The sequence below is a fragment of the Tiliqua scincoides genome, chromosome 5 (genome assembly GCF_035046505.1).
Source record: "Tiliqua scincoides isolate rTilSci1 chromosome 5, rTilSci1.hap2, whole genome shotgun sequence".
Classification (NCBI taxonomy): Eukaryota; Metazoa; Chordata; class Lepidosauria; order Squamata; family Scincidae; genus Tiliqua; species Tiliqua scincoides.
This window is the reverse complement of record NC_089825.1, coordinates 58885352-58899024: the sequence shown is the minus strand read 5'-3', so window position 1 is coordinate 58899024 and position 13673 is coordinate 58885352. Positions and strand designations below refer to the sequence as shown.

Sequence of the window (13673 nt, the reverse complement as noted above, 5' to 3'; positions counted from 1 at the left end):
TCATTTATGTAAATTTATTCAAATTTGAAATGTAAATTAATTCTTTTTTCCCCTGGCCCCCGACACAGTGTCCGAGAGATGATGTGGCCCTCATGCCAAAAAGTTTGGACACCCCTGATCTAGATCATGGGTTCCCAACCCATGGTCTGTGGACCACAGGTGGTGCGCGAGAACTTGCTAGGTGGTCTGCAAAGGTCTCTGGAGAAAAAACAACAAAGAGCCTTTGCAGACCACCTTTTTGTTAGCAGCTCCCCATTCATCGTCAGGAGAGAGGCTTTTCCTCCAAAGCAGTGGATGAGCAGTGGAGGCGGAGACAAGTCTCTGTACTTCCTTCCTTTTTTCCTACACCTGGCGATGGAGGGGCAGGCGGCCAAACTTGCTGGCAATGAGCAGCAGGGGGATAAGTGCATTCAGAAGCTGAATGTCTCAGAGCCCAGACCTGTGTGTGTCTACTCAAAAGTAAGCCCCATTATAGTCAATGAGGCTTACTGCCAGGACTGTGTGGCTAGGATTGCAGCCTTAGAGCCCAATCGTAGGTGCGTCTACTCAGAAGTAAGCACCATTATAGTCAGTGGTGCTTACTCCTAGAAAAGTGTGGATAGGATTGCAATATCCCTTGCCAGCTCCTGCTATGGCTGCTTCCTGTTGGGCACTTCAGTTGTGAAAAGTCCCAGGATTGCCTCCTTTGCAGTCAGGGTCTGCCTAAAGGAGGACTGCCTGGTCTATATGGCAAAGATCAATATTCTCCTTCCCTGCATGCTAGTTGCACTTCCCAGTATTGGGAAGCCAAACAATCACATTATTAATTAATCTTCTCTTGTTATTAACATACAACAACATACAACAAACCTTTATTAGGCATATACTCTTGTTATTACATATTTATTTTTTGTGTGCAGGGGTGGTGTTAAGTAATTGATGAATTAATCTTTTTACAAGCTTAATTGTATTTTTGGGGGTGGAGGGTTGCATGTGGTCCCTGATGATTCCCATTTGTGCTTCAGTGGTCCCTGGGCTCCTAAAGGTTGGGAACCACTGATCTAGATCCACATTTAGTCTGTTCACTATCATCCACTTAGAAATCACAGCTTCCAGACATTGATTCAGCACAGACACAGCTGCTCCCAGATGTATAGAGAGCTGGGTGTCATAATAAGCATATTTATTCTTCATTCCAAAACTTAGGATGATTTTTCTCAGTTGTCTCCTTTTTTTAAATATCCAAACCGTGGGACCACTGCATCTGAAAAACGTCTTCCCCACACAATGCGGCACAGCATGGCACTTACCATTCAGTGCCACAGTCGCTTAATTTTGCAGCCAATCACTCCAGAAACACATGCTGGACAGTCACTTTAACTGGCCATTGCCCCAGCAGGCTATGCACCCAGGCTTCCAGGCAGAAGTGGCTGCCTGGAAGCTACAGGGGTGATTGGCTGCAAAGACAAGTGGCTGTGATGCGGAATGGTAAGCGACGCATGGGGAACACTTTATCAGGTGCCAGATCCAGCCCGTGGGCCTGGTCTGTTGTCTGCCATTCCTAGCACTCTCTTCAGTAAACTATAGATGAAAGACACCTGACTATGTCCAACTTGTAACACTTATGGGCATGGCTTGCTTTGGAGCAGTGGCCCCATCTTAGCTTTCCCAGCTGTACTGGTATGTATAGTATGTACCCTGACATACTATTGTTCCAAAGTGATTGCTACGTCAGGAGGCCAGGGTATCGGGGAAAACTCAAATGATGTCACTGTTCCAATTTCAGTAGCACACAGCAACCCAAGGCCAGGGACTCAGTAGCAAGCAGAATAGACCAGACATCAGCTGTGCCCATTAGCTCTCAGAATGCTGCAGAATTAGCTCTCAGAATGCTATTTGTCCCAGGGCGTTACATGCTGACAGCAGCCCATTGCTGCACAAGTGACTATAAGTAGGATAATAAGGCAGGTTTACCCTGTACCAACAAGTTGTCATTGACAGGGGAAGGAATTTCTCTCTGGTCCTTTTGGGCTCTTTGTTAATCTCATATGGAGTTGCCTCCTGCCTTAGTGGAGCCAATCTGCATGACTCAGGGTCCAACCCTACCCAACTTTTCAGAGCTGATGTAGCCATGCTGAGAGGCCATGCACTGCATCCCACAGAGAGGAGGCAGTCATGGAGGCCTCCTCAAGGTAAAGGAAACTTTGTTGCCTTACCTTGTGCTGCATGGGTGCTGGAAAGCTGGATACAATTGGGCCCTCAATCTATGAACCATTACTCTAAGAGTCCCCTTTATGTCAAAGAGCCCCCTTATGTCACACTAATATTAAAAAGGACTTAATATCCCTATCTTTTATCATCTCAAGCAATAATAGGTACCTTTGGAGTTTTAGTGTCCCAAAGGAATTGCATTTCCATCAGGACTTTAGAATATCATTTTTTGCTTTTACTAGTGGCTCTGCATTAAAAACAAAAAACCACAATGAATGCCCAGCATGCTTTACCTTGTAGATTTTGCAATGGCAATGTCATAATGCCTCCTGCTGCAGCTGCTGCTACCAGCCCTTGGATGTTGGTGAGATTAGCTGTAGGCAAAGTGAGGACCAGTCCTTGCTGACCACCCAGTTGTCCAGCCATGTTGAAAGGGATAAGGATGGGTTGGTTCAATGCTGGAGTGCCTCCTGGCATCACCCCTGCTACAGCCGAAGCTAACTGCTGAGCGGTCAGTAGTGGCTGCAATACAACAAAGGGACCAAATTTTAACCACATAATGAAATAAATAAGGAACAGCATGGCTGCAACTTCGATGTGTGGATTGCACTGCTAAGGCCCAATCCTATCCAACATTCCAGCACCAGTGCAGCCCTGAGGCAAGGGAACAAATGTTCCCTTACCTTGTGGAGGCCTCCATAATACCCTCCCGTTACAAACACAGCACACACCCTATTGACAGAACTACATTTTTGTGTTGTAAATATATTTTTATCTGTTTTTAAATTATGTTTTTTAATTTATGTTTTTTTAACCTTTGTTGTAAGCTGCCTTGAGTCCCTCCGGGGAGAAAGGCGGGGTAAAAATAAAGTTAATAATAATAATAATAATAATAATAATAATAATAATAATAATAATAATAATAATAATAATACACCAGGGCTGGAAAGTTGGATAGGATTGGCCCCTAGTCAGGATAAATGTATTGCAGCACCTGGTGTGCTTTCTCAACTCATGATCATTTTGTTTTTGAAGTTCTCCAGATTTGTTCTGATTTCTTCACATTCTTCTTATCATATGTAATCCAGGAGAGGCAACAATGCCTCAGCTGTGTCATTACACATGCTAAGTTAAATGCCTGTGTTGGGTCCTACTCCTGGGGGAAAGGCCAGATTATTTTACTAACCTATTTTCTTCACCTGTAGCGGTGTACAACAAACACAACACTCAATCACCAAAGATTTCCTAAGAAAAGAACTGAAATAACTCAAGAATTGGCAGCCACTGAAAAATGTACAGGTAGAGGCATTTTAAAAAGGATACCCAGTGGGCATTTTTTGCATAACAGTAGAAGTTCCCAAACTATCCAGGAGTTTGGGAGCCACAGTAAGTCTTTGTAGGGGATAGAGCAGGGGTGCTCAAACTTTCAACTTCAGGGATGCTGGACCTTTAACAAGTGTATAGAAGAGAGAATTGCAGCAGGTGCAACTTGTCATCCCGCAGATGACTGCTGATGGTAGTGATGAGTAAAACAAAGCCCCTGTCGCCCTGGCAGTGGCGCAATTCTGGGGATCACAACCCTGCATTCCCCCTCCTGCCCCTTAAAGGGGCAACAACAGAGCTCCTCAGGCTGGGACATTGTGACACCCCAGTTTGAGAACCTCTGCATTACAGAGAAACTGGTTTAATAGCCTGAGAACAGCAGTTCTTTGGCAGCTAGTGGGGGAAGGTAAGGTGAGGTATAACTAACAGAATTCTTAACACCCGTGTCAAACTGCAACTCGTGGATTCTTTGAGAAGCCGTTATAACTAAAGTGGTATAATAAACCAATTTAAGTTTGTAATGCAGATGAGCCCAAAGAAGGAGCCAAAAAAATCTACTAGCTCTTCCCTAACAGCTGGATCACTCACTTTACAAAATCTTCTTAATTTTGCCTAGCATTACAGCAGAATCCACATAAAAACTTGTTGCTCAGTCAAAGTAAAATAAATGTAACATGGAATTAGGTCTGTGTGTGACATGCATTAGAGTCAAACCCAGGAAGCTACTTGCATTAAAAACCGTATTTAACGTTATTACATTATTTTACATTACATCATGCTTCGTAGAGTATTTAAAAAGAATAGCTGAAGTAAGGCTCAGATAACTCAGAGCCCCATCCTATGCATGTCTACTCAGAAGTCAGTCCTATTATTATTCAATGGGGCTTACTCCCAGGTAAGTGTGGGTAGGATGCAGCCTTACTTTAATAGTCAAAAATCCCTAGCCCAAGTCTTAACTTTTATTTGCTTAGAAAGAATCCTGCATTATACCTCAGTTAAAAATGATTTAAAATGGGATGCAAACATGCATACTTCTCAAAAACATAAATCTCCACATTTTGAATTATAACATTCAAGGTACAAGCCTAACCAGGTCTACTCAGAAGTAAGTCCTATTTTGTTCAATGGGGCTTACTCTCAGGAAAGTGTGGTTAGGATTGCAACCTCAGTCAAACAATTCTACTCAATTCACTTATTTAATCGTTGTGCATTACTCTTTGCTTCAGAACACTGAATTTCATGTAGACTAAATGAAAGAAACTGACCTGGGGCCCGACAGGGAACGCTGGGTGAGATTGACTGGCTTGGTGCTGGTCAGATGTGCTCGTGTCAGACAGCGCTGTGTTTCCTCGAGCTCCTGGAATTCAAAGGAAAAAAGCTCTACCTTAATATCTAGCCTGGGGACCAGCACGTTACATTTTGCCGTGATGTCACATAGCATCAAGCTGAAAATGATACGCTCAAGCGGTTTATCAATAACTCAGGCGCTCACATCACTTATCAGCCGCATAAATTATGCTAACGTTCATTCAGGCCAGCCTCCTCACTCTGAGAGATACAGAAATCTGACAGCAGTGAAACTGAAGCTATCATTAACACAGCTAATGTGGGCTGCATTACACATCCATTTACATAAAAGCACATGAGCTCTCTGTGTGGAAACAGGAGAGAGAGAGAGAGAGAGAGAGAGAGAGAGAACTTTTTTATGCTAAGGTGAGCAACAGCCATCGTAATTTCCACCAAGGAGAAATCATCTGAACAAAAGTCAAGTCACTTCTGCTTTATCACTTAGTAAAGGATTTTAAAAATTCCTGTGTGTGCTCAGAAAGACATTGGACACTTGCAGTACAAAGCACCATGGAAACTAATGGGTCCAAGCAAACTGAGGCTTCCATGGACTGGGAGGAGGAATCAGGCCTAATAGGCATTTCACGCATTCTGCAAAAGGAAGCGGTAGAATTCTAGTCTCCACTACTTCAGACTTGAGCTAGATTGTCATGTTTTTGATATGTTAAAACTCCCTGCATGTAGAAAACTAGCACATGAGGGAGAGGGCTGGTCAAACTTTTCTCCTTTATGCACTAGTCTCTTACATGCAGTGAAGCTGTTGAGGAAACATACCAAATAAGATCCCCCCCTGCACTATAAGGTCCATTCCAGCATCTTAGGGTGCAATCCTAACCCCTTATGTCAGTGCTTTCCAGCACTGGCATAGTGGTGCCAATGGGACGTGTGCTGCATCCTGCAGTTGGGTGTCACTCACGGAGGCCTCCTACAGGTAATGGAATGTTTGTTCCCTTACCTCAGAGCTGCATTGCCCTTATGTCAGTGCTGGAAAGCACTGACATAAGGGGTTAGGATTGCGCCCTTAGTCTACCACTTCATTTTGCATAATACAATGATCTAATGAATACAAAGATACCTGGATCTAACTCCTTGTTCAAGTACAAACTCTGAGCTGGTTGCTACACTTGCCAGATGGAACTCAGGTAATAGAGGAGAAGTGCACCTTCTCCCTTCTGCCACATACATTGTAAGGTAGCTGTTCCACACACTAGTCCAGGAGCACAATGGCCTGATTTGTGCATTTCTGCCTTTCCCAAAAAGGGTCTCCATGTAGATCATCTATGTATATGGCATTATGTGTGTGGGGAAGGAAAAGGTGCACCACTTCTTATCCATTCCATCCCAAATCAGAGCACTGATTGCAGAGTGAACAAAATAGGGTTTTGTTACATTTTTATTCGTGTGATCCAAAAGTTCTTTATAATAGTTTTGACATGCAAGAAGATTCTTTATTGACTGTTGATTTTACAGATATGTTGGTAGTCAGGTTGTATTAAAAGTTTGCTCATGTGAGCCTTCTACTTATGGGAGCAACATAAGAGAGTACAGCTGTTCTGATCCTACACTGCTTACATGAGTAAGCCACTCACATGAGCCATGTTCTCTCCACAAAAAGTATTGCTAGAATTTATTCTCCAAGTCAAACTACACATTTTGATAAGGATGTAGTTAATGTAAGGCTAGTCAGTGGGTGTATCATCCCATCCACATGGCTCCTATATTGGGGGGGGGGGGGAAGCAGCTGTAATTGGCAGCAGTGGGAGGAAGGGGTTAAAGTCCCTCTTTCTCCATGCCACAATCCCAGTCTGTGAGGGAGGCTCAAATTCGCCTGCTTTTTCATTAAGAGAGAAACCCATATTTATATTAAGACCCTTCTAAATGTACATAACTACATACATGTTATGAACAGGCTTACACATGGCTCTCCTGTATCCCCCTGCCTCCCTCCCTCCCTCTGCTCTCTCATGTGTGTCCATATCTAATGGGTAGGGAACTTAGGGCCCAATCCTATCCAATTTTCCAGCACCTGTGCAGCCTCAATGCAACCCCAAGGTAAGGGAACAAATGTTCCCATACCTTAAGGAGGTCGCTGTGACTCCCTCCCCATCACAGGATGCAGTGCACACCCCCATTGGAACGGCTGCACCAGCACTGGGAAACTGGATAGGATTGGGCCCTGACTCTACACAAAGTGCTATGCATGTGGATGGGTCTTATAGAAAGAAATAATATAATGACTCTTCAATCTCTCTTCAAGACAGAAGAGGGGTTCTAGCTAGCCAATTGTTTTCAGGGGAGGGGAATCTTGGCAGGAAAAGTAGGTAAAGCTTTTTTAAAAATTTGTCTCAGTGTTAGTAAAAGTTTCACCTGGTAAATCTCTTTTTTTTATTATTGCAAAATTTGTAAAATGTCCTATTTCAGCTTTTAAAATATATACAGATATGCACCACATAACGACGTTCTAGTGCAGGGGTGTCAAACATAAGGCCCCGGGGGGCTGGATGCAGCCCGTGGAAGCTTTTTATCCAGCCCTCAGGCTCTCAGCTGCTGAACAGTGCTGAGGTGTTGCTGCTGAAAGGGCAGCCCACTTGAAATTGGACTCTCCCATAACCTGAAATATAATCAAGATTTGCGTATTTTCTCTTCTGTCATTTGCAGACAATGAGTGCCTAAGTGAGAAAAAGTGTTTATTTTTGGTTATGACCTGTTTAATGACATCACTTCCTGCCTAATGACATTACTTCCAGCTCTCAGCAGGCATCATGAATGCTATTTGGCCCTCTATTTGAAATGAGTTTGACACCCCTGTTCTAGTGAATGACCAGCCACATTTATGACAGTGGTCCCACCAAACTCCATTTCTTTCCCTCCTTTCTTACCAGTTCAACTGACTAACCAATGCTTTGCGCACTTTCCGTTTGTGCTTTTGGCAGCTAGCTGCCTTCTTCCTGCTTTCCTAACCCCACAAGGCATTTTAGAGTGTGACTCAACTGCCATTAGTGGTTGTCGGGGCAACGACGGATGCCCCAAATGATGGGGTTTGTAGAATGTATCCCTGTTGTTAAGTAGTACATAACTGTATAACAGAAAAAGCCAGTGGGCCCCCATAACCCCACAACCAAAGCAAAGAAAAAAATGATAGTAGTATTAACAGTTCCCATGTAAAATACAGATTGCCGTAACCTAGAACTACACCACTTAACACCAATACAGTCTCAATATATGTAGACTTCATGATAGATGAAACACATTACCTCAATTGGCATCAACATTCCTTCCTTCATGAAGGTTACCTGCTAAATATCTGTGCAGGGCCAATGCCAGAGATTGGCATCCTTGGGCAGCTGCTGAGGCTGTCAGGGGAGCCCACTGAAGACGCCTTCTCATCTGTGCCCTTACCCATTGAGCAATGATGGGCTGACTCTGCTAAGAGGGTTGCTCCATCTTTGCTTCCTCCCCCCTTTTCCATTCAGAAATGGGATATTTCTCTCAGAGGCCCTGGTATCATTGCAGGGCCCTCTGGGCGAAAATTTGCATTTGCAGATAAGATGGCAGAAGGAAGGGGGAATGGAGTGAGACTCTTTCACACCTGTTTTAGCCTGATTGGCATCCACAGAGGAGATGGAGAAGGGAGGAGCCCAGACAGGGAGAAGGAGTTTTGCTGCTGCCTCTGCCTAGGGTAGTAGAAAAATATACACACCAACCCTTCTCATACACAACACCAAGATAAGCCCCTCTTGGGGGCTCACCCAAGTAGGCCCATGGAGGGCAATTTGCCAAGTCGCCCCTCAAACCTGTAGCCAGACCTATTTCTTATTGTTGGACAGCTGTTCATATGAGGGATATGAACAGGGACGGGGTGGCAGCAGCTGTAAGCCTGCATGCCTATTTCTACCAGAATAGTCTCAATTAAAGCAATTTGTGGTATCCACCTTTTTACATCTTCATGGAATATACAACACACTCCACAGCAGGCATCAAGTATCACACTCCTTCGTGGTGGTCAACTTTTGAACCAGCTCCTGAAGCTGGCCTTCAACTGCTGTTTGATGTGCAACAAACAAGCAAGTGATACTACTTAGTTCCATACAATGAAAGGCTTCACCTGTTGTGGGACAAAAACAGTACACATTGTTGGGGAATAACAACACTGAGTAGCGGTTATTAGTTGAGTATCTGGTTCTTTAATGTTGAAATTCTATGTGGTCCCTTTAATGGTCTTTTTAAAGGGTGTGTCCCCTTGCTGATTCCTCCTTATGTATATATAGCTTCTTGTTTGCTGACTTTAGTAGAACAGGAGAGTGTATTTTAATCTCTGTTTTAAGGATTGTTTTATCATACTTGCATGCATCCAGGGGCAGCTTTTTAGGGCTCCTGGTCTTCTAGTTTTAAGAACCTTGATGTGAGAAATGTTTGTATAACTCTGCATCAGATTGTAAGTAAACTGCCTTTGTTCTTAACTTTTGGATCTGAGTTTTTGTGCCTTGGCTTGCAAGCAGCCTGGGTAGAAGATTTTAAGAGTTTTTGCCTGAACCAACACACATAAGTTTTGGGTTTTTTCTGACCAGTTGGCACCTGTGCTTCCATTTCACCCCTGCAAGAGGAGGAAAGATGAAGCAGAGAGGAGGATGGAGAAAACAAATGAGCTAAGGATTGCAAAGCAGTGGACCCCAAACTCTGCATCAGGGCACCATGGCAAGCTCACAGGATGCCTGTACTCCCAGGTGCCACCATCTTGGCTGGGATCACATGAGATACCGTGCCATCTCAGGGGAGCACTGGCATCCATCTTGTCCTCCTGAGGCACTGTGCTGCTGTAACAGGGAACAGTGAAATAATTCCTGTGATACTAAGGGCGCTGTGACCAGAGTATGTTTGGGAGCCACTGGTTATAAAGCATTCAAGCTCTGCCTGACCCAGTGTCCCAGGAGATGTGGTAGAAGAGACAACAATCCTTCACTTATGTCATGGAAATCAAGCATGCACCCTGGATACAGATGATTTTGGTGGCCACTTGTAAACTCATCATAAGAACTATTACAGATCTTTCATCACTTTGCTGGAAGTTACTGATAGCCCGTTTCCCTATGATATTGCAGATGCCCTAATGCGAATTCACCAGAAATCACTGAATGATTATCTGCATTCAATCAGGTTCACCTAAGAAGGCTTATAGGAGCAGATCCAGTTACAGGGGCATAGCCCTGGTCAGGAAACTGATAATCAGCTTTGGGAAAGAAGGAAGAAGCAAAGCGCTAAATCTAGCTTCCCCTTCTTCTCACCCAAACAGATGATCTGAGTGGTCAACAGTTTTCTTAGCAGAGCTACGCATGCTCCACCAGGTGAACTGAAAGAAGAACAGTGCAGAAGAACAGTGCAGCAAGAAGAACAGAAGAACTTCTACTAGCATATGCCTTCCTAGGTATATTGGGATGAATCAGGGCACAGTCCTAACCAACTTTCCAGCACTGAGGTTAGGGCATTGCAACCCTGAGGTAAGGGAACAAACATTCCCTTACCTTGAGGAGGCCTCTGTGACTGCCACCCAACTGCAGGATGCTGCACGTGCCCCATTGGTGCAGCTAAGTCAGTGCTGGAAAGTTGGTTAGGCGTTGGGCCTCAGTTATTTCAGTAGGAAAACTAATACAAATAACAAAATAAGGTGCCGCAGGATCATGCTTATAGCATGTATTGTTTCTGAGCATGAATAAATGGAAGCACAGAAAGCTAAGAAGCCGCAGGAGCACACTTGTCTTAAGAACGCAACATGCCAGCAACAATTCTGGGAGATTTCTACCAGACTGCTTGGTGTAGATTTTGCTCTCTGCGATTTTACTGATGGATGTAGAAATGGAATTCTAACTCAACCTTAACAAGATCTCTTTTTCTCCCCAATGTTTGTCCTATGAATAGCAAGTGCAAGGCAATTCAGAGCTACTTTATTGCCATGCCATGGTCTGTGAAGGAAAAAAAAGGCAATGATTCTGCCATACTTATAAATTTTAAAGAAGGTATTATCTGCTCATTTAAAACAAATTCTTCCATATATTCTCTAAGGGGACAGACTTATAAATAATGGAGATGTGAAAGAAATACCTCATCACATTAAAGTACAAATAAAATAGACTGCTACATATTATTCAATTGACTTCTATCTCTATAGCGATGTGTCAATCTTAACAGTATTTTATGAGGAGATTAAGCAATAAACGCAGAGAATCATTAGGCCAGAAGCCTGGGAATCTGATTAATTTGTAATTTTTAAAAAAATCCAAATGGAAGTCAGAAATGCATGCTGGTTTGGGAATACTTACAAGTGTTGTATTGAAATTCCTACATTGATTTGGCCCAGGCTAATAAAAACACGCAGTTTCCAGCGTTCTTATAAAATGAATTCTGTCAAAATATATTTTGCATGTAATGTTTGCCCTGCCATTTAATAGAGAGGGTAGAATGAACTTTTTAAAACTGGTATGCACTCCCATAGTTGACGGCTGCTGCTTTGGAAGAAACTGCTGAATATTTTTTTTTTTTTAAAGGATGCAGATAAACTTATTCAGTCATTCTGGAGATTAAGGGGAACTCACAGCCTTCAAAGAACAAACAAACCTAGGTAGAAAGTGTTAAAAATTGTAAGGTATGACCCAGGGGGATGCAGGCGGGAAGAGGCCCCCAGAGGCAATTTCTCTGGCCCTCTTTATAACTGAGCTCTCCCACCGTGCTAATTGGGCTCTCTCATATCTTGGAATTATGAAAAGATTTACACATTTTCTCTCCTGTTATCTGCAGGTAATGAGTTTCTATGTGAATATTGTGCTTATTTCTGGCCATCGTCTGCTTAATGACATTACTTCCGGCCCTCAGCAAGCACCATGAATGCTACCCAGTCCACTGTATGAACTCTGATACACCTGGTATAAGCAGTAGCTTGGTCAAAGTTTGCCGCTTTAAAACTTTTTTTTTTTAAATTCCAGCCCAAAGAAGAAATGACAGAACAGTTAACCTTCATACTTAGCTTACATGTGCTGTGATGTGCAATGCTCACATGAGAGGCATGGAGTCACAGCAGTAGGCCTTTACCCTATGCTCATGGAGCTAACAGTCAGAACCAAACCTGCATCCATGCAACTTCATTTATTGGATTGATACCTGCCCTGCCCTGCCCATCGTGGTATGATGACACAGCCCCTTCCCACATGATTTTAAACTTGTTTAAAAACATATGTGGAGTACTAGGAACAGGTGATGCTCCTTACTGTTCTTGTCAGAGACAGTAGCAGCACAATCTGTATTCTCTGCTGCTATCATCCTAAGGAGCCATTTGTTCAATCACAGAGTTCTCCAACGATAATTGCAACAACCAGGTGAGTTTTATTTTATAAAAGAAGCTCCAGCAGAGTCTTCTGGATTATATAAACACAGCAACATTAGATTTACAAGGAGGCCAATTTACATATTATCATGTGATCATCTAGTGCCGGTTTTCCTCCCCATCAGTGGGTGTCACACACACACACACACACACACACACACACTGAAACAGCTCTGCATCAAGTAATTAAAAGAGGACGGGGTGAAATAAAACACAACTGTGTACACCCTCCCATGGTAAAGAAGATAACTGCTAGTACTGAGCTTACTGGGTTTTAACTATTGCATTCACATGTACGTTGTTCAAAACTATTCTCAGAAAATCACAGACATTTACAGGACTTTTCCCCTCGGTAAAACTAGACATGTTTCATTTATTTACACCAACTGACCTTAGCATGACACTGGCAGCAGTTCCTACATTATATGAAAGATACGAATGAGATACCATGGAATAGGAAAAGAATTTCCCTGTTGACAATCTAGAACATTTTCTCTTGTCTGTCAGAAAGAGGTGAAAAGCAGTTGGGCTCATTCATATACGCAAGTTCAGCCCTTGATGATGGCATGAATGAATGAGTCATAAAAGATCACAAACCACAGGTAGATCCTTCAGACAGCCTCATGCCTCCTCAGAGTCAAGGTTTGTCAATGGACTTAATTCAACATGTAGCTGCAAGCCATGCAGAAAATACTGAAGACATGTACACATATGTGAATCCTTCTTATACCTATAGCCCAGTTCTATCCCTCACTACCAATGCAGATGTAGCCATGACAGGAGGGAAGCACTGCATCCTATGTTGTGGGGGGCAATCTGGAGGCCTCCTCAGTGTAAGGAAACTTTTGCTCCCTTATACTCAGGTAAGTGTACGGACATTGGACTGACAGCCCAATCCTGCATTCCTGGCACCCAGGGCTGCAGTGGAGCCAAAAATGGCTGCTGCTGCATCCTGTGCACATCTCAGGCAATGCTGGTGGCTCCTCGGGAGAAGGGAACTTTCGTCGCCTTCCCCTGGGTAAGCCGAGTAACCCTGCAATGGGGCTACTGAATTCTATAGTGACCCAAGGGTCGGTGTAGAATTTTGAGTTTCCTTGTTGGATGGTGGCCCGACACAGAGGCTCAGGATCTGGTGGAGCAAAGTTCCACCAGGCCTGCTTCCCTCCCGTCCCACTCCCTCCCCCGGCATGCCTCCTCCCTGCTCTCTCCCCACCCTCTGCCTACCTTCCCCACCCCAGAACACCTCATTCCCATCTCCCCCACACCCCCAGCTACCTTTCCACTGCCCAGCGGTCTACATGACCGCCGAATAGCAGAGCTCCAGTGCTCCACTGATGCTGCCCCTTACAGCACATTTGTGACAGTGCGCACCAGCTTATAGGACTGAGCCTAAGCCATCAATATTCACTAAATAATTATTTTATTCAAAATGTTTGTAGCC

The 13673-nt window shown here is 43.7% G+C and overlaps 1 protein-coding gene across 5 annotated transcripts in view; it reads right to left on the bottom strand.

Moving 5' to 3' along the window:
* The window catches only part of POU6F2 (POU class 6 homeobox 2), a 296977-nt gene that overhangs the window by 185346 nt on the left and 97958 nt on the right, over positions 1-13673 (bottom strand). For all 5 annotated transcript variants that reach the window (XR_010794525.1, XM_066627999.1, XM_066628001.1 and 2 more), the window contains exons 2-3: positions 4779-4870; positions 2484-2712 (exon numbers count right to left, since the gene is read on the bottom strand). Coding sequence is in view for 4 of the 5 variants with exons in the window: in XM_066627999.1 (XP_066484096.1) it covers positions 2484-2712; positions 4779-4870 (321 nt within the window). In the remaining variant the exon portion in view is untranslated. The remainder of the gene's footprint in view (positions 1-2483; positions 2713-4778; positions 4871-13673) is intronic.